This window comes from Alosa alosa, chromosome 12 (genome assembly GCF_017589495.1).
Source record: "Alosa alosa isolate M-15738 ecotype Scorff River chromosome 12, AALO_Geno_1.1, whole genome shotgun sequence".
Classification (NCBI taxonomy): Eukaryota; Metazoa; Chordata; class Actinopteri; order Clupeiformes; family Clupeidae; genus Alosa; species Alosa alosa.
Genome location: NC_063200.1, coordinates 33,619,328 through 33,640,353, shown reverse-complemented (window position 1 = coordinate 33,640,353; position 21,026 = coordinate 33,619,328). Strand labels below are relative to the sequence as shown.

Here is a 21,026-nt window from a genome sequence, read left to right as displayed (position 1 = left end):
GCAAATTCGTTCGGGTCTAAAAGAGGTGAGACCTCATGGAGTAGTTGTTTTAAAATATTTTTTTCAAAACATTTCATGAGGTAAGGGCAACAGGGCGCAGATCATTAAGTTCCTTAGGTCTGTTGTTTTTAGGCAGGGGCACTATTAGAGATTGTGTCCATAGGCTGGGAATAACATCAGTATCTAGTGACAACTGGAACAACCTATGGAAGGGCCTGGAAGGGATGCTAATCGATGCTGATAAATTAGCTCTAACAACGATTTCGATTTGAAACACGCATAGCCTTATTGTGTTTATTTGAGCCAGTTGTGGTTTATGTTACAATTAGATCCACAAGTTTGGCACACTGTAGTCAATCGTTCTGCAGGTCATGGATGTGATCGAGCGCCACCAGAGACACTGTATGTTCTGTCATTTATTTGGCCATGTGAAGTTGTGTGCTACGTTTTGAAGAGACCGGGATTATGGTGCTTATGTGATGAGTGGTGACGAGTTTCGAAGTAATGACACGTTCATGAATAATTTAAAGATGATTGTGTTTCTGTTGGAGATTCAACATAACATGATGAGCCTTTCAGGCAGGGTAAAGTAGCCTATCGTGAAGATAACATCTAGGATAGGCTACCAGCTGCATGAGAACACAAGTGCTCAACACTAACAAACTGCTAATAGTTGATAAAATAATATTCACCCATCTGACACAAAATTAGCTGAACTAATCTGGACACTGACACGATTCTGCCATAATTTTGGCTCAATCAACTGTAGGCTAGTAACAAGCAACAAATATTTTAGATAGGCACACTCAGTTTGCTCTCATTGACTTGCAACGTAGCCTATCCCTGTGGACGATTAGGGCAACCGTGTACGCAACAGTAATTGTACTATTTTAACTAGTGCGAGAGAATATATGACTAAAATAGGATAGAATAATAGCCTAATTAGCCTATTCAAGGAAAAGACTGTAACGGGTTCATCCTAAGCTCGATTTTGCACGGACATCGATGTCTGACTGACTGCTCCGGTCTTCAGTCAGTTTAAATAGTTTGCTCTCCTTGTAGTGTTCATTTTGTCACCTGTTTTTAATTTAGTCTTAGTCTTGTGACGAAATGTCCTTTTTAGTCTTTGTCATATTTAGTCATTCAAATATCATTTTTGTTACTCAAGTTTTAGTCGACTAAAAGTCTCGTCATTTTAGTCTAGTTTTAGTCAAAAGATAACTAAAGGTATCTTAGTCTTAGTCAGTTTCAGTCAAATAGTGTTTCACACATCTCAATTTTCCAATATTGTGAGTCCACAGGGCTACTCGTCTGTTATAATTACTCATTCTGATTTTTTGTCAGTCAGTTTGTTTACATGCACAGGTAAGTTGAGCTACAGTTATAGCTCGGCTGGGATTTGACCATAGACAGTAAATGATTTGACTGTGCCACTGTCATGATCTTCGTAGACCAGTGTTTCTCAAAGTGTGGTCTGCAAGCAGACTTGTTAAAATATAATATAGATGAGTTGTTTGCAATATTGAACCAACTTGTATGTAAATCCAAACAGTTCTACAACACTGTCTATGTAAGAAATGCCAGTTTAAATCATATGAATCCTCTGACGCAGTAAGCAAAGTGCAAAGACAATAAGCAAGGGGGTTCAGTGAGTTTTCAGTGCGTTTCTTTTTTATTGGTTAGTAAGTTAAGTGGTCCTTCTGAAAAAGTTTGAGAAACACTGTCGTAGACCCAAGTATTAATGTTTTACTCCGCCATGCTAGATGCCGATATGCGCCCAAACGCAACACATTCCCCAAACTCTCCATCTTACCAGAGAATGTGATCTTAGCTAACTTGCTAGCGAACTTTCCATATTAGCTTACTTGCTAGCAAACTTTGCATCGTATGGACATTCTGGGGATGTTAATTTGTATATGTATGAGAGAAGCTTCAACTTCTGGGTATGTACAGTGGGCAGTGCTTCGACTTGGCCAGCTTCCCTCGCGGTCCGCGCGCGGGATCACGCGGCATCACGCGACTTTAATTTGTATTTTTCCAGTGACGCTGCAACGACGCTGCAACGACGCTGCAACAACCGGCAGAGGTCTCAAGTGAGCAGGGTGTCTCGTAAAAAGAAATGGAGCTGGAAAACCCTACACAGACTTCACTCACTACAGACTTTAGCAGACTGGTTTAGAAATAATTTAATAGCCAGAAATATGCCTGCCCTGCCCTAATAAAGAAATATTTGGTTAACGGCGAGTAAATCCCGTTTGCAGCCGTAGAAGAAACGCAGGACAAATTAAACATTCTGGTTTTCTCCATCTCTCGGGCACCGACTGAAAACATCGAGCACCCACGTGTGCCAGCTTACAGTCCCGGCTAGATTTACATTAATTTAAAATCAAACATCGCAGTTTATGTTAAATTTAGCATCTCTCATAATGTGATTGGATATGTTGCTGTCAATTCCCTACTCCATATACTAACCACCAATGAGAGCGTCTTCCTGACACTTCCCACCTGAAGAATTAATGCAAGGCTTGTCGGGTCTTCAGCCCCGAATGTTTAAAATGTATATAGCCCTGAATATAATTTTAAAAGTAGTCTGACAAAGCTTATTGTTTTGTGACACAGCTAAACACTGCTACCTCATAGAATGTCTATAACATGGCCTAGGTGGTCGCAACTCACAAAAGTAAAGCAGATAGAAAGAACTCACGCAAATCTAGCCTACAACACGCAGACAGCTTCATGCGCTAGGGGAGAGAGCACGCACAAGACAGACAGGTGCTTTATGATTGTTGGCTTCTGATGGTATCTTGCTAATTCACTGAACTGCATTAGGTGACACAAATGGTATTGCCTTTATCTTACAACTCCTTGTCTGAGTGACTACCAGGCCTATGGTTTTTAAAAGTCAGATGTTCCCTGACAAAGACATTCGAAAATTAAGAATGTTTATTGACTTGAAAAAAACACTAATTTTTGCAAACTCACTTCAATCAACCCTTGAAGACATCGCGGTCTGGTGCGCTATGTAGATCGTTTCTGCACCATTTAATTTCTCAGAATTTAGGTCTACTAGGCCTACAATAACGTCATCACCAAATACATCTTTTATTTTTAGTTGATCAACCACAAAGAGTAACATAGGCCTACTGTGCACAGTGCACTGACGACTGTAGCAGCCCAAGCTAACCACTTGTAGAGGAGAGGCAACCCCTTGTTTCAGATAGCCTGGACAACATGTTACCTGGGTGTTGCCTACGTTATTAATTAATGGTAGCCTACAATAGTTAATTGATTCACAGAACATATTAGTTGGCTCAAAGAGTAGGGAATCAGGATGGAGAGTCCTGCGTGTGTTGCTTTTATGGGATCGAATCCAGTTTAATGCTAGTTTCAAAACATATATTTTTTACATGTCTTTTGTCCGAAAGTGGCTGTAATGTAGCCGAGCTCATGGTATGAAAAGCGACTTCAAACCGCCTAAAACAACTTGTTTGTGAATGTCTGACAACTGCTGCAGCACATGCACGCATAAAGGAAACCAGTAGGTGGAGAAACAAGAAGGCACACAACACCGAACGATTTTAAGGCTATTTCGCGATAGGCTACTCAATGGTGCTATTTCACACGCATTATAGCGACCCCCAATCACCGGGGTTAGGTGGAAGGTGTTAATAGACGATTGGCGTAGCCTACAGTGGACTAGGGCTGTCAAAATTGCTCAAAAATGACTTTCGAATATCCCCTTTAAAATAAATTTGAATATAATGGAATATAAGATGCGCTCGTGCCTTAAATGGCAATACAAATCTTCACGATATAGGCCTATTAACTGACCGCCCGATTCACGTTGGCTGGGGGGCACGGGGGGCCATCAGACATTTGTTCCCAAGGGTCTATGAATTGTTAATCTGGCCCTGCCCCCAACGAACGCAACTTTCTCTGAGACAGCTTAAAAGAAGTCTAGAGGACTCCTAACTCACTAAGACCTACTGTAGGCTGCGCAAACCACAGGCCCCTTTTTTTTGGGCAAGCCTGCATTCGAGGCAGGCCTTCTGTTGAAGAATTTTATATAAATCTATATAGCTATAGCTAACAGTAATCCTCCTACCCCCCTCTCCAAAATGTGCCCATTCTATAGGCTGGCCAAGTGCGTAATTCTGCGGCATAAAGCAGATGTATTTGTTTATTGTACCGAAAAATAAAAATAACCTGTCAAGCAGTCAATTGACCTGTCGCTAAGCCCCGCCCCCCATTGTTACCGTGTGAAAACTCGGACAAACAAACCAGACTTGATTAAAAATACATTGTGGACAATGGCAGCTGACAGTATATGAAAGCAGGCGTTGAGGACGTTTTGGTCGATAAAAGTATTTACTTTCCTCCAGAAGCTATCAAAAGGGACTGAATTATGCTATGGATGGGTGTATTCAAAACTTTAGAATACATACAAGGTGACAAGCAGTTGTGGAGAGTAGCCGTGCAAATCCCACTGACGTTAATGCTAGCTAGCTAGTGGAAGATTGATACTAAGATATGTTAGGTTACGTTAATATTTGATGTAGTAAGAATATAGTAGTTGGTTAATGAGCATTTTCATCTTGGAAATTAAAAGGGAACCTGTGCCCACGTTGTTGGCTTAGTTGCCTACATTACATCGAGCTGTTGCAAACGCGAGAGACGTCCTGTAGGCTACTTTTGATGAAAATATACCCCGTTTTCTAGCCTCTCGGGGTACCGGCTATCAGTATTACACGTCCCCAATGCAAAACGTTTGACCATGGTTATCCATCGGGGTTTTTTGAGTGAATAAACTCCATAAATAACCATTAATTTGTCATTTTATAATTATTAATTTGCAAACAAATAACTGGCGTCAGTGACGTCTTTGACATGAAGATCCCTGGAACTATGCTTCTACTAGCATTCTACCACAGGTCGAGAGGTGTAGTTGTAACTACACAACTTTACAATAGTGGTTGCGAACGTTCATTGCTACTGTGGTTTTGGGAAACACTAACGTAGTGTAGCGATGCATTGGACTAAGTTCCAAATATGAATGTAATTCTGTGGCATAAAGCAGATGTATTTGTTTATTGTACAGAAAAATAAAATGACATGTCAAGCAGTCAATTGACTACATTGCAGTCAAGAAGTAGGGCAAATACATTTACGAAACCAAAACGTGGGTCATAGTTGTCTAAGCCTCTATAGCGTAGCCTGTTAAAAACGTCACAGAAGCCTACCCAAGGCTACAGATTAATTCTAAACAGTTATTTCTCTACTGGCTCAATTATCCCACCACTGTTTTGATTTGCGTAGTTGCGTTACCCCAACACTGACAATAATGTAGACAGCAAATTTCGATTTCGATTTTTGTTACCTTGACCGTGTAGTCAAGCCTTAAGCCATACCCAAGTAGCCTAAATCGAGGTAAATCGAGCTTTTTCAGAAGGGGCGGCAGGCAGAGCGACGCACAGTGGCTGAAAGTGGTACTAAAGCTTCACGCAGCTTTACGCCTCGTAATGTGCGACTGAAGTGGCCATTTGAAAGCGATGCCCACTGTAGCATTGTGGCATAAAGCTTAGGATGTTAGTAGAGATGCACCGATATGGAATTTTAGGGCCGATAACGATAACCGATATTTATTGATTTGTTGTGGCCGATACGATAACCAATAATATTACTCTTGAAAAAAATTTGTGAAAAGTGATTTGGGGAAAGCATTTAATAAGCATAATTTTATTGCAGTAATTTTACCTATCACGAAATGATGGACAGAACTCATAATAGTCCTCAATAGTACGGCAGTCAACAACATAACAGTAGCCTAGCCCTACAGTATGTGTGGCTCCTTTAAGTGAACCTGACGTCAGTGAATTGCAGCGAGTGAGTGGCTAGAGAGTTTGAATCGTTTTCATTTAGGACTAAACGCTCATAAACGGCTCAGCTTGGAATAAGCTACAGTATAGCAATCAGAGTTTGTGAGGGAAACTTAGGTTTAGTTTTAACTGCAGGTAACTGAATAAAGCTGCAACTCCTCAGACTGTATCTTATGTCCGTCTACTGTTGCGCACAACCTGCTGCAGCAGAAATGAAAGGCGTTAGCCCCGAAGGTTTTAATAACTTATTATGATGACCTGTCTAGAACTGAAGCACGAATGGTTAGCATATTTCTAGGTAATAATACAAAACCCAAGCTAAAGTAATGCAAATATAATACTAAAACACAACTTAGAACTAGGCCTACTTATGTACTCGTCCCACTAACGAAGTTTGTTTATTTGTTCCCCGACCAGCGGTAAAGTGCAAAAACACACCAGCACAAGACGGCTCTAGATAGGGCTGAGCTCCGCTCTGTTAGGTTAAATGGCGGATCATTCACGAGAGGATTTTGAGATGCACAGATTCCCAAATGAACGCATATCCACAGATTTTGTTAGAGTGGTGAAATACATTCACACCGCTGACATTATATTGAGGAAAAAGTATAGCCAACCAAGCTCAAGTAGGCTAGCTCAGTGTAGCCAGACATAGGCCTAAATTAGGACTTTAAAAAATATCGGCGCAAATTATCGGCCAGAATTCGGACTGATGATAATATTTTCATTTTTTCACTTATCGGCTAATAATATATCGGCCGCCGATATATCGTGCATCCCTAGTAGTTAGCTTGCTAACTCTGGCAGAAATCTCCGGTGTTCTTGTTCCATGTAGTTTCGTGTTGCAGCCACAGGGTTGCAGCAACAGCACGTAGACTAGCCTACAGGAAAGCTGCTGTGCATGAACTCATTTGGAACATTTTGAAAACGTAACAGCTAGATATTCTGTCTTCTCATTTTGTAATAAAAGGTCGTTGACGAACATATTTCCTCTCGTCTCGTCTGACGAAATTAACACTATCTCCTTGATAATGAATAATCTGTAAAACTGCATATCTTTATTTTGTCTGGACTATTATGGCAACTGTGTAGGCCTATATGACGGTAACATACCATTTTTGATCAAAGAAAGTATTATTAATATAGACGTTATACTAAACCAGAAACTGACTTTCTAATCGGGTTTACATTATGTTCTCTTATGCATACTTCCAACATGGCCACCACCCACTTTATGACGTCAGGTGGCGACACCTCATAGGCGACAATGAATTGAGATTTATTTATTGTGCATTGGTAATTCCACAAGCCAATAGTGAAGGAGGCTCCAGTGATAATAAGAAAAGGTAGAAACACAATGGGTGCCTACACAGCTTCACTGCTTGTCTCCCAATAATAATAAGAAAAGGTAGAAACAGAATGGGTTCCTACGCAGCACATACACACATACATATGCATACTGTACAGACTACACACACACACACACACACACACATACAGACATGCATACATACATAATGAACAACAACCTAATAATCTTCAGTGAAAACTTGTTACTTTTGACTTTCTGTGTCTTGTCATCTTTAGGGAATGGACTACCTGGCCACAAAGCGCTACATCCACAGAGACCTTGCCACACGGAACATTCTGGTGGAAAGTGAACTGAGGGTAAAAATTGGAGACTTTGGGCTTACAAAAGTCCTGCCACAGGATAAAGAATACTACACTGTCAGGGAGCCAGGAGAGAGCCCTATATTCTGGTGAGGACATCTTAACATCTGTTAATGAGATGTAAATGTGAAATGAAGTGGGATGTTTTTGTAAACTTACCCATAAGTCTCATTAGACAGCTAAGAAGCACTCTTTTTGCATTATTTATTGGGGGCCTAGCACCAAAGGTGCACGACCCCATTGTGTTTCTATGTATTCTTATACTTTCTTCTGCCATGGGAGTCTATGGCAGCCCATAGAACTGACGGGTGAAAAGTTATGAAATTTGGCACACTGATAGGGGACAGTCCTATAATTCATTTCACCAAGTTTCATGTCTGCACCTCAGGTGCTGTAGCGCCACCAATGGGTCAAAGTTGGCATTACATCCATGCACTAAACGTTTGAACCGTCGGCCAGATTTTGAACATTGAGGTATATTTGGAATCCTTGGATGATGTCGAGTTCATCGCACCCCCCATGACGTCAATTTCGTCTATTGGACCTTCTGCCATATTTGATTTCATCGAAAGAGAAACTAAATTTTCACAGGTCACAAATTTCGTCTGATTCTCACAAAACTTGGTATAGATGATCTTCAGACCAAGCCTCACAAAAGATACAACCCCTGGCATAAATTATGTAATCACCAGTCTTGGAGGATGTTCATCAAGTTGTTTAATTTTTAGAAAAAAGCCAGGTCACAGACATGACACAAAACTAAGTTCATTTCAAATGGCAACTTTCTGGCTTTAGGAAACATCAAAGGAAATCAAGAAAAAAAAGAGTTAGTCCATAACAGTTGCTTTTTTTAGACCAAGCAGAGGGAAACAAATATGGAATCACTCAATTCCAAGGAAGAAATTATGGAATCACCCTGTCCATTTCCTTTCCCACCAGCACCAGATTAGATCTGGTGATGACCAGATTAGATCACCAGTTAATCTGCAGTTAAAAAGGAGCAATCACACCTTGGAGAGCTGTTGCACCAAGTGGACTGACATGCATCATGGCTCCAACACGAGAGATGTCAATTGAAACAAAGGAGAGGATCATCAAACTCCTTAAAGAGGGCAAATCATCACGCAATGTTGCAAAAGATGTTGGTGACCGAACTGTGAGAAATCGCCTAAAGGAAATGGGATTTACATACAGAAAAGCTAAATGAAAACCATCATTAACACCTAAACATAAAAAAACAAGGTTACAGTGGGCTAAGGAAAAGCAACCTTGCAAGGTGATGATGCTGGAACTTTTTTTTTGTTTGGTGCTGTTCCAATGAGATTTATGACAACTGCCTAAAACTTAACCATCTAGGCGCCACGGTCGACATTTAGTCGACAAGATGCAGTACTGAATAAAACGGCCGATTTAGTCAAATAGGGTGTCATATTTCGTTCGACCTCCACTCCACTAGATGGCAGACATGTCATACGTCATCCCCGAGTCGAAAAAGGAAATATCAGAGCGATATTGTCAACGTCAGCGAGTATTTGCATTAGATTATCGTCTAATGGCATCAAAAAAGTTTACCTGAAATGAAGTGTTGGGTCTTCTATTCGCGGACCCTGATTCTGAAGGGAAATATCTGCCTTCAGAAAAAATGACGGTGATTCGTTTAGTGAGGCTTCAGATCGCCCTTGCCTTGCAATGATGCAGCTGGACAAAGTGAGAGTTTACTCCATAGTTTAGCTTACACCAAGCACAAACGTTGAATCGTTTGCCCAATGTCACTGGTGGGAATAATGTTTCACGGGTTTGGAGTGTTCATCGGGAAGTTAGCAGGGTGTTAGTGGTGTGGCTTAACGAGGCTGGAGGTAGCCTAATGTCCATAGCGCTAGCTTCTGTCTTCTGAACGCGTGTGCCTCTCCAATCGGGCGACAGTAACGATGGTGGAGCCTTTGTCTAATGCCACTGGGTATGTTAGACGAGGTCGGAAGTGCTCATAGGACAGTTAGGGGGAACGAGAGGCAGTGTGGGGAGTCGCAATGAGAATGACAGTAGGCCTAGTCCGAAGCTGCTAAATTCTCTCCACTTTCGGCGGCCTTGAGGCAGATCTGGCCACGCTGCTCGCAACAGGAGCAGATGTGGTGACACGGGGCAGGAGAGCCATTAGGCCATGCATAGTCTATCACAAGATGATAGCCCTGTATGGATAGGATATGGATAGTCATTATCTCTACAGCAAAAGGCCTTATTATTAGTAATGATTTACACTGTTGATTATCTATTTCCCTGACCATTTAGGACATATATGTGTTCTTTTTTGTGTGTTCATGTCCTTGTGATGTGTGTGTCTTTGTCAGCTAAGAAAAAAACAACAACAAAAAAACATCAACAAAAACAACAAAAAGAAAACAAATACTAACATTGTCTCTTGTCTTGTCTCATCATCTCACTCCTGATCTGTGCCTTGCAAGTGGCAAGTGAGCTTTTGAACTAAACAGGTCTTGTCTACTTGTGTTTGTGTGTCATCTGAATAATATGTATGTGCCCCATACATGGAATCAGAGTGCCTACTGTATGTAGTAAATGGAAAATCTCTACTGCAAAAGGCGCCTACCGCTACATGCATTTGGTTTCTTTCTGCCATTTATTAGTAATGATTTACATAGTTTGTTTACTACTTAGTATTTACCTGAACATTCAGTATTGTGCAATATAGCATACAGAAGGTGAGGGACATTTTGGGGGGAAAGAAGTGGTGCATTTTATCATTCAAACATGCAACTTTTCATGAAAATTCTATAATCCAAGATGGCCGCCACCATATGACATCATAATATGCAAATTAGATATAAACTTCATAAACTTTGGGTCATCCTTAATATTTCTCTAATTTACAGAAAGTCTCTATCTCTTATCACTTTTAAGATATAGCCTTTTGAAATGAAGTTGTCAAAATCGAACGTTTCGAAAAAAAAAAACCTCTGGCGCCTAAAGGGTTAAGACAACTGCCTGAAGAAAACATGCAAATTTCCTCAGTCATTGATGATATGGGGCTGCATGTCAGGTAAAGGCATTGGGGAGATGGCGTTCGTTACATCTTCAATAAATGCACAAGTTTATATTGACATTTTGGACACTTTTCTTATCCCATCAATTGAAAGGATGTTTGGGGATGATGACATTTTTCAAGATGATAATGCATCTTGTCATAGAGCAAAAACTGTGAAAAAATTCCTTGAAGAAAGACCCATAAGGTCAAGGTCATGGCCTGCAAATAGTCCGGATCTCAATCTGTGGTGGAAGTTGAAGAAAATGGTGCATCCCACGGCTCCAACCTGCAAAACTGATCTGGCAACTGCAATCAGAGAAAGTTGGAGCCAGATTGATGAAGAGTACTGTTTGTCACTCATTAAGTCCATGCCTCAGAGACTGCAAGCTGTTATAAAAGCCAAAGGTGGTGCAACAAAGTACTAGTGGTGCGTTGAGTGTTCTTTTGTCAGTTTGTTTTTCATGATTCCATAGTTTTTGCCTTGGAATTGAGTGATTCCATATTTTTTTCCCTCTGGTTGGTCTAAAACAAGCAACTGTTACTGATTATTTTTTTTATTTTTTTTAATCACTTTAATGTTTCCTCAAGCCAGAAAGTTGCCATTTGAAATGAACTTAGTTTTGTTTCCTCAAGCCAGAAAGTTGCCATTTGAAATGAACTTAGTTTTGTGTCATGTCTGTGATCTGGCTTTTTTCTAAAAAATTAAACAACTGAATGAACATCCTCCAAGGCTGGTGATTCCATAATTTATGCCAGGGGTTGTAGTTATAGGCGTTTCGATATTCAAAAACATTTACTCAATACAGCCAATGAAATTTAATGGTGAAGCCGCCAAACAGGAAGTGAACTCATATCTAAGCAAGGCTTTGATGTATGTCCAAACTTAGTACAGGGAGTTGGTACCTGATTGTGAGGACACACTAGGAAATTTCATCATTTGGCCTCTGTATCTGTGGGGGGTGCTGCAATACAGGAAGTGAGCTCATATCTCGGCAACACTTTGTACAAAGTCCAAACTTGGTACAGGGACTTCGTACCTAATTGTGAGGACACACTAGGAAATTGGCATCATTTGGCCTCTATAGGGAGTGCTGCAATACAGGACGTGAGCTCATATCTCAGCAACGCTTTGATCTACGAAGTCCGAACTTGGTACAGTGACTTTGTAGTTGTTTATGAGGATGCACTATAAAAGTGGCGTCATTTGGCCTCTAGGGGCGCTGTAATAATGGAAGTGAGCTCATATCTCAGCAATGCTTTGATGTTTTAAAGTCAAGCTTGGTACAGGGACTTGATTGTGTGAACATACACAGAAACTGGCGTAATTTTGCCTCTAGGGGCGCTGTAATAATGTAAATGAGCTGATGTCTCTGCCATTCTTTATCCAATTGCCATGAAAGTTGCTGTGAGTGCTTGCTCATGCCATGGCAATGCCATTCCAGCTAGTGTACTGCTAGGCCCCCACATTGCTGCTTGCAGCTATATTTATAGTGTTTATAGTGTATTTAATATATAATCAAGTAACTAAAACAAGTTAAAATATACTTTAAGCCGATGCAACAGACAGATGCCTCTCATCATATGTTTTTTTAGACTTTAGTAGAATTTAATTTGTAGACTTTATCAGTTATGTATCAAGTATCAAGTATAAATCATACTCAGGTGATCAGCTGATTTTGCATCACTAGAGCCAACCCTCTAGGCCAGGGATGGGCAAACGTTTTGGCTCAAGGGCCACATTGGGTTTTGAAAATTGGCCGGCGGGCCTCACAACACCCCCCACCCCCCGACACACACATAAAAAAATACATTTTTTATAGCCTATAATTTAGTATGAAAAAAAGTATTTGTTTTTAAATACTGCTAATTTGTTTTAAAAATACTGCTAATTTTATGCTGTTTAACAAATGTATAAATTGTGCACTGTCGCTTTAAGACAGTCGCTTTAATTCACATTTATTTCTCAATGATCTTCTGCCTGCTCCGCTATGGCTAGTGCTGTACCTACGGCTGGGTCCTCTCACAGTTTTTAAATGGTCAGTAGTGGGAACTACTGTTGCCTTCATGATTTCCTTTTAAAACTTTCTTATAAGAAGGAGATATCAATTATCAACAATCACAAGCCAGCTGGAACCTGCGGCTCTCTCTCCCTCTCGTGAGTGCAGACATGTTCCCAATTAAATGGATTGCATAATGTTCACGTTAGATCTGCTGCAAAGGAGATAACTAAGAGTTAACTTAGTTTAACATGATGTTATCTCTATTTAACATGATGTTTTGACATTGACATTGTAAATGTTATCTAAGGAAAGTGAAAAGCAGTTTGCAGTAAAGGTAACCAACGTCGTCTCTATCACAGGAAAAAAATAGTGAGCAGCCTGATAACTAAATAAAATGCTCGGCAGGCCGGATGAAAGTGCTTGGCCGGCCGGATTTGCCCACCCCTGCTCTAGGCTATATTGCTTAAAAGGGAAGATCCAGAGTAAAAACAACCTCTATTTATGGATGATGACAAGTTCAAACTTTGGGAGCAAAATTAAGTTGATCGGAGGAGCCTAGACCGTTGTTTGCATTAGCAAAAAAATGGTTTATTTTCATACCACTGACGAGGCTCAAAATATCCTTGGATAGCGTGGATAGGGTCCCTACAGACAGACTGAAGTATTGTAAACTTTGAAAGTGTACAGAGAGGTTATAACAAGAACTATTTCTGAAGGCAGCATATTGCCTTACTTCATGTTCCGGTAGCGTCAAATCAGTGAGCATGTTCCACACATCGCTACGCAGATCTGGCTGAATCTTACAATACCAACATGCATCATGTTCAGCCAGATCTGTACAACGCTGGAAAAAGTCAAACGTGCCCACTGATATGATAATCTTGCTCAGATGTCCACATCCTGATGTATGCAGGTCATTTATACTCATGCTAAAACCATGGCCACAGATGCAAATTAACGATGCAGCTGGCTCTGATGCAGCAATTGTTATGTACACCCCTATTCAGTAAACTAATAAACTAAACTCCCATCTGGAGCCTTCTGAAGGTATTGTAGGCCTAATCCAATAAAACAGCGATAAGGGAAGGTGCCAGCTTCATAATTCCTGTTAAGGCTGTTTTGTTGGTGATTTAACACCTCTCCATTGTATATCTGGTGAAATAAATCATAACATAGCTGTTGAAATGTCAAATTGCATGACATACACAAACACAAAATCAACCAAGCATTTTTTTCCCACTGTAATCACTGTAGCTCTTCTCAATTACATTATAACTTACTACAAATTAGATTTTTTAAAAGTTAATTTTGAAGGTTAGGTTAGGTTAGATAACCTCACCTCTCCACCACTACCCTGAGCACGGGCGTACCACAGGGCTGTGTGCTGAGCCCACTCCTTTACTCCCTCTTCACTTACGACTGCACATTTGTACACTGGTCTAACACCATTGTCAAGTTTGCAGACAACACTACGGAGATTGGTGATTGACCTAACATTGTGGTACATCGACAACAACCTGGCCAAGAAGACAAAATAGCTCATTGAGGACTTAAGGAAGCACACACACCCCATCCTCATCAACGGGACTGAGGTGGAGTGTGTCACCAGCTTCAAGTTTCTGGGTGTCAAAATCTCTAAGGACCTCTCTTGGACCCTCAACACCTCTACCCTGATCAAGAAGGCTCACCAGCGTCTCTTCTTTCTGACGAGACTAAAGAAGGTCCACCTGTCTCCTTTGATCCTGGTGAACTTCTACCACTGTTCCATCAAGAGCATCCTCACCAACTGTTCTGCCTCTGACCGGAAAGCACTGTAGAGGGTGGTGAAAACTGCCCAACGCATCATTGGTTCCTCACTCCCCTACATGAGGCCATTACGTAAGGCGCACAGCATTATCAAAGACTGTTCTCACCGCAACCGCAGACTGTTCACCCCACTCCTCTCTTAGAGGCGTTACAAGTCTCTCCGCACCCGCACCAGCAGGTTCAGTGGAAGCTTCTTCTGAGTAACTGTCACCCTACTGAACTCTAGCTCTTCACCCCGGTGACAACCAACCAACTAAGCCAACTAATTATCACAAGCTGCTTTTTTGCACTTCTGGTTAGACGGAAACTGCATTTCGTTGTCTCTGTACTTATACTCTGCACAATGACAATAAAGCTTAATGTAATTTGTGCCCTTTGCCTGGCACCTACTGGTGATGAACTGCATTACTGCAGTTTGTTTTTAGAGGTGTTTTTGTGGCCTGTGTAACAAAACCATCAACCTGCAAAAATAGTTCATGTATAGCCCTGATAAGTCAATCTTTATCTTTCATTTGCTTGTACTCTGTTTTAGGTATGCTCCTGAGTCTCTGACTGAGAGTAAATTTTCTGTTGCCTCTGATGTATGGAGCTTCGGAGTCGTACTTTATGAGCTCTTCACCTACAGTGACAAGAACTGCAGTCCTCCAGCTGTAAGTGTGTTCTGTTTGTCTGATGTTACTTTTTATTTTCATTAAATTTCCTCTTTTCTGCCATTTTCTCTTCAAACAACAGTTACCTTTGTGTGGTGCCACCTGTGTGAGCCTAATGCCACACCCATGCCTGTCGATAAATAATCAGTGAAACACCCTTAATTAAGGCCGATAAGAAAGGGAAAAGAAAGACATTTCATTAAATGTGAAATATAGGTGCTTGTCAGAGAGGTGTATTTACAAAGTGCTTTGAGATAGAAATCAAACCAACTAAATTAATCAAATATATGATATATAAATATAAATAATATAGAATATAAATTAAATATATGATACCAATATTAAACTGTCCATCAGTCCGAGTGAGATACGTAATTTGTGCTACAGTTCTCTTTATTAGTTAGGGCTCTAAAGTGGGCTCTTATTAGGGCTTAAAGTGTTTAGGCACCGTGCCTGAATTCAGGCGTGAGCTGGTAGGCTTAAGATTTGAAAATAAGCAATGAGACTACAGTATATATGATGTCCTCATAAATATCTGATAACTTCAGGCACAGACATTTCTATTGCTTTAAGCCCTGTTAGTCTATTTACGACAGTAAATATCAATAAAGGCAAGAAGACCACTAATAATTGACAGAGCATAGGCTTCTTTATTAGTTATTTTGCAAAAGCATACAGTAGATCACAGTATATTTGCATTTATCAACCCAAATTAGAAGTCATTTTTCCAAATGCACTCCAGAGAGTAGCCTAAGAATCAACCAAATTTTTTCAGTGATTGCAATGATTTCATCTGCACTGTAGCTTAAATATTGATATATTCTATTGTTGTAGTGGTAGCTTAAATGTTATTCTATTGCTGAAAGTCACTTTGGCTAAAACTGTTTTCCAAATGAATAAATGTGTTCACTGAAAAGTTTTTGTATTGAAAACATTGATTTCTCTATTGATGTCATGTGTACAACAACAATAGCTTGAATGATAATTATCATAATGATGATAATTTATTTATGATCTAAAAGTCTGACTTAACCGAATTTCCGGTCCAAGAAGTTTGAGAAAGACTGAAAGTACATGGAATGAAGACCACACCATGACCCAGTGAAATGCTGCATTCTCTTTATTCGAAAATCCCCCAGTTCCAACTATTTGAATTCCACCTAAATGCAATGATGTGGTTATGACTAGGGTTACAAATTTACAGAATTTTCTTAAATGACTTTCACTAACGATCGATTATTCATTCAACCTGACCGTATAAATTCCTCAATAAATGACTTAATTGAAAAAAAGCCATTTTACATTCAACTTTAAACTAGATCTTCACCAAGGCAACATATTTATTGGCATGTCTTTGACAATCATGTTACAAAGACGTTGGGTAATTTCATTAGCTCACCTGCCATCACAGTTGCTCCTAGCTAGTGCAACATGAATGGTTGGCTGACATCCCCTGGGGCCTTTTCGTCGGTAAGTATGGTCGGGTGTTGGCTTCTTAAATGGTGCATTAGTGGACTTGTTGTATTTAAGTACAGCATCAAATAACAGCATTATTTGTCTAGTATTTAATGTACTTCTCTACTTCCAATCAGGTTTTTATGGAGCAGATGGGAAGTGATAAACAGGGTCAGATGATTGTGTACCACCTGATTGACCTCCTCAAGAAGGGCTATAGACTTCCTTACCCAGAGGGATGTCCACAAGAGGTGAGAACTGTGGTGTCATACTCTTCTTACCTATAAGGAGATTTCACACTTGTAGTGTTTATTAACAACAACAAAAATTTACAATTTTCCTTCTACAGATCCAACAACTTATGAGTGAGTGCTGGAGCAGTGACCCTACCCAGAGGCCATCCTTCAAGGGTCTTAGCCAGTCTGTAGACACAATATGGGATGGCAAGGAGGGATGACATACCTCTTTGATTGTCTGCTGCACCAAAGAGACCATCATTCCTCAAGTAATGGAGGCCCTCAAAAGGAATATTCTAGAACCAAGGCAGAGAAAGCAATGCCATTAGATCCCTGTGCATCTCTGATCTACCAGCCCTTGTGCTTAATGTTATACAGTTCTTCAGCTGCCTGTGCTTCTGTTTGTCTGTGGTCAGCAGCCTGATGTTGTGCCTGTTGTCCTCTGGTGTGTTGACCATCAGTGCTGACACTTTGGTGCGGTGGCTGTACTGTCATCACAATGATTTAGTTGATGACCAGATGTTGTCTCCATGCAAGTAATTTCAGACTTACAGTGCATACGGAAAGTATTCACAGCACTTCACTTTTTTCACATTTTGTTATGTTACAGACTCATCTTAAAATGAATTCAATTATTTATTTGTTCTCATCAATCTGCACACAATACTCCAATACCCCACAAAAAAGGTAGTGTTTGGAGTGTTTTGTAAATGTATACAAAAATAATAAAAGACTGAAATAGTCCATTTACATAAGTATTCACACCTCCTTTCTCAAATGGAAAAGTTTGGAACAATCAACAGTCTTCCTAGATCTGGCCGCTCAGCCTAACTGAGCAATCCGGGACAAAGGGGCTTGGTCAGGCAGGTAACCAGGGACCCAATGGGGTCAAAAAGGACAAACATAAGGACAAACATCTGCAGCTCAGTGCCTGGTTTCTTCCATTGGGAATTGTGGCCAAATAGTGCAGTCTTTGTTTTTTTCCTTCTTTACACTTCTCTCATCTTCTTAAAGGGGAACTTGGCAACTATTTCAATGTAATAAACCCGTTTAGAAATCATTTGGATGGTTAAATGACCTATTCCGGTGAAAATGGTGACTTTCCCCGCTGCGCCTAGCGTCCCCAGGCGGAAAACCAACCATGAAACATTGAGACCACCGTCCTGGAAAGAGAAGTGAGAAACAAGAAACTTGTTTTAAATCGTGTTTCTTACCTTGTAACATCCACATAGTTCTGCCAAACGTATGCTAACCATTCGCTAGCTGTAAACAAATCCATGTGCTTTTTATCGTTACCTTTTCCCACAGTTTGAAATGGCATAATGCGCAATTTCTCCAGCAGAGGGAGAAATCCTGCCAAGTTTCCCTTTAAAGGAACTCTAGATCTCATAACAAAAGGTGTGAATACTTATGTAAATGGAATATTTCAGTCTTTTATTTTTATACATTTACAAAACACTCCAAACGCTAGCTTTTTTTGTGAGGGAGTATTGTGTGTAGATTGATGAGAAAAAATAAATAATTCAGACTCATTTTAAGATGAGTCTGAAACATAACAAAATGTGGAAAAAGTGAAGCGCCAAACAATAGTTTTTCCTATGAAAGGAAGGCTACATTCAATTAATAAAGAATGGAGAAAAAAATCTTTGAGAGCAATTTCACTTGTTAAGTAATGGTGCTTAAAAGTGAATAAGGTCTTGTATGCTGTGCATAGATTGGAAAATTTCATCACACTTTTTTGTTTTGTTTGTTTGTTTGGCTTTGAAAGCCAGATGGCAAGGCTGAAATTGTCATAAGAAAATGAAAATATGATTTGAATCCCACAAGAGGCCAAGATGATTCATTACACATTTTCCAAGTGCCCTATTTATGTATGTATATGTGTATATTTTAAATGATCTTGTGGTCTTTCCACATCTCTGAAAGGAGATTGTGTAGCTATATCTGTAACCCTGCTGTTGGTGCATAGAGAAAAACTGGTAACTCACTGATCTGCAACAAATCTTTTTATAGTGATTCCTGTTGTTGTCTTCCTTTGTCACAGCTGTGCTGCTGATATATCCTTTGACCAGCTAACTTCTCAGACACACTGAGGAGAATCTATGGAGAAAGAATTAAGAGTATATTAAGTGTTCAGGACTGAGGAAACTATATATTTTTTTATTTGCAAAAAAATATTTTTCATTGAATGAATGTAACATTTTTTGTTTTACTATTTCAGAGCTCAAATGATTGTATAACATGAATCAGTGTTTTTGATGTGGTTATGTTGAGGTATACATTGTTTCAAGTAGTTGCAAATGTCATTGCAAGACCAGAGGCAGTTGGATATGGTCTGTTTGGTTTTAAAATGCTGTCAATGCTTCATTAAATTCTCTGACTAATTATCAGACATGGGGGACTCGAGTCACATGACTTGACTCGAGTCAGACTCGAGTCACAATTATTAGGACTTGAGACTTGCTTGATCAACATGTATAAAAGACTTGACTTTGACTTGCTATTCATGACTTGAAACTTGACTTAGACTTGAGTCAAATGACTGATTTTTTTGTTTTTTTTTCCATAGATATTAAGGAGTTAACTTTACGATTTTAGGAAATCTTAGGTGCGTTGCATGCGTCACACGAACAAACCTGTCGTTACCAAGTGGCAGATGAAATGAGACCGACTGAGGCAACTTGCAAATACGGAAGGCTCTATTTTTTATACCAAAACATAATAATGTTTGGCTACACAGATGATGTATCTGGCAATTCAAAGAAGAAATGAACAGCAGTCTGCAAGGTCTGCAGTACACAAATTAGCGTCATAATCACCCCCACATCAATTTTCATCCGTCAGAAGTTAGTCGTGGTAGAAATCTAATGTCAAGATTGAGGCATGTTAAAGAGTTGGCTGTGAATCGATTATGCTTTTTAGTTAACAAGATATTAGGTTAAAATTAAAATGTGTGAAATGGCAAAGTGAAACTTTTTCTTGTTTAAGTTTAATCTTGATATGCACCGAGGTGAAATTAGTTTGATGTTGGATATTCTACAGATTTTCAAAATATTCATTGTGGCAGGTTTTACCCAGTGTTGGCAGGCAGTGAAAAAAACAGATATCCCATCTCCTCCCTCCCAGCTCCAGCCGACCTACTTAGGGACCATATAAAGTACCTTCTGAATTACTTTCAATAGCTTTAACATCATGTGACCTACTGATTCCAAATCAATGCAGAATAGTTCTCCTATATGGGACTAATCAGACACACCTCATAGCCATTGTATCTACACTCTATTTTATATGAATATTCTAAAGTAAATACATTATTTCCTATAAGGAACTGTCTCCTTTTTTTTCAATACCTCCCAAGCCATGTGACCCAGTGACTCCAAACCAATGCAGAATAGTTCTCCTATATGGGACTCATCAGACACACCTATTTTATAGCCATTGTATGCACACACTATTTTATATGTGCGGTCTTTTAAAACTTCTACAAAATCCTCTGCTGATCATAGTCTATTACAAAGAAAAATGTGAGATTGTTGGTCTGGGATTTCTGCAAATTGAGCTAAATAGCCTACTTTTCCGCATCAAAGATTTTTTTTAATATAAATCTGAGCTTTGCTGTGGATCAAGAGGTCAAGAAGTGCTAAGAGGGCACAAGACCCATTATCTACTGAGCAAAGAATATCATTTTGCACCTTAAGTAGAACAGATTCAGTGCTATGAAGTTTTCTAAAACCTGGCTGAAATTTATCTAGGATATTGAAAGCATTCAAATAAGAGGTGGCCTGAGAGAGAACAACTTTTTCCAGGACAGTAATGTTCCTTCCACGTGCAGATAATGGCTCCAATACTGCTTGCTGGATGATTCTGAAGTTTTGAAGTGCATCTGTAACCTGTTCCATTGATATGTTTTGCAACAATAAGGTTGCAAAGGTCTTGGGAGAGCTCTTTGCTTTTACCCATCATGAAATGTTTTTGTGTGACACCTTGGTAACAAAAAACCTGTTTATAGCCCACCAGTATGTACTAACCCAGCTTATATCATTTTGCACAGATAGGAGGGATAATTTCTCTAACTACTTATAGATTCTAGTTTGTTCCTTGCCTTTACTGCTTTTTCTTAGCGTGTTCAATACTTTTTCCCTGTGCCATTCCACTTTTTTACTCATAACTCTACTTTTATATTTTATATATGTGTGGATTACCTAAGTTAATACTAATGTCCGGTGAAAATTTCATGCGAATAACCTCACTGGAAGTATAGGCCCTACTTACAGAAAAAAATGTTGACGTGTTCA

The 21,026-nt window shown here is 39.7% G+C and overlaps 1 protein-coding gene across 3 annotated transcripts in view; it reads left to right on the top strand.

Moving 5' to 3' along the window:
- The window catches only part of jak2a (Janus kinase 2a), a 124,914-nt gene extending 105,791 nt beyond the window's left edge, over window positions 1-19,123 (top strand). For 2 of the 3 annotated variants that reach the window (XM_048259630.1, XM_048259631.1), the window contains 4 exons: window positions 7,464-7,636; window positions 14,923-15,040; window positions 16,633-16,746; window positions 16,845-19,123. In XM_048259630.1, the coding sequence (XP_048115587.1) occupies window positions 7,464-7,636; window positions 14,923-15,040; window positions 16,633-16,746; window positions 16,845-16,952 (513 nt within the window). In that variant the 3' untranslated portion in view covers window positions 16,953-19,123. The remainder of the gene's footprint in view (window positions 1-7,463; window positions 7,637-14,922; window positions 15,041-16,632; window positions 16,747-16,844) is intronic. The other variant, XM_048259632.1, reaches the window with a different exon arrangement.
- The last annotated feature ends 1,903 nt before the right edge of the window (window positions 19,124-21,026 follow it).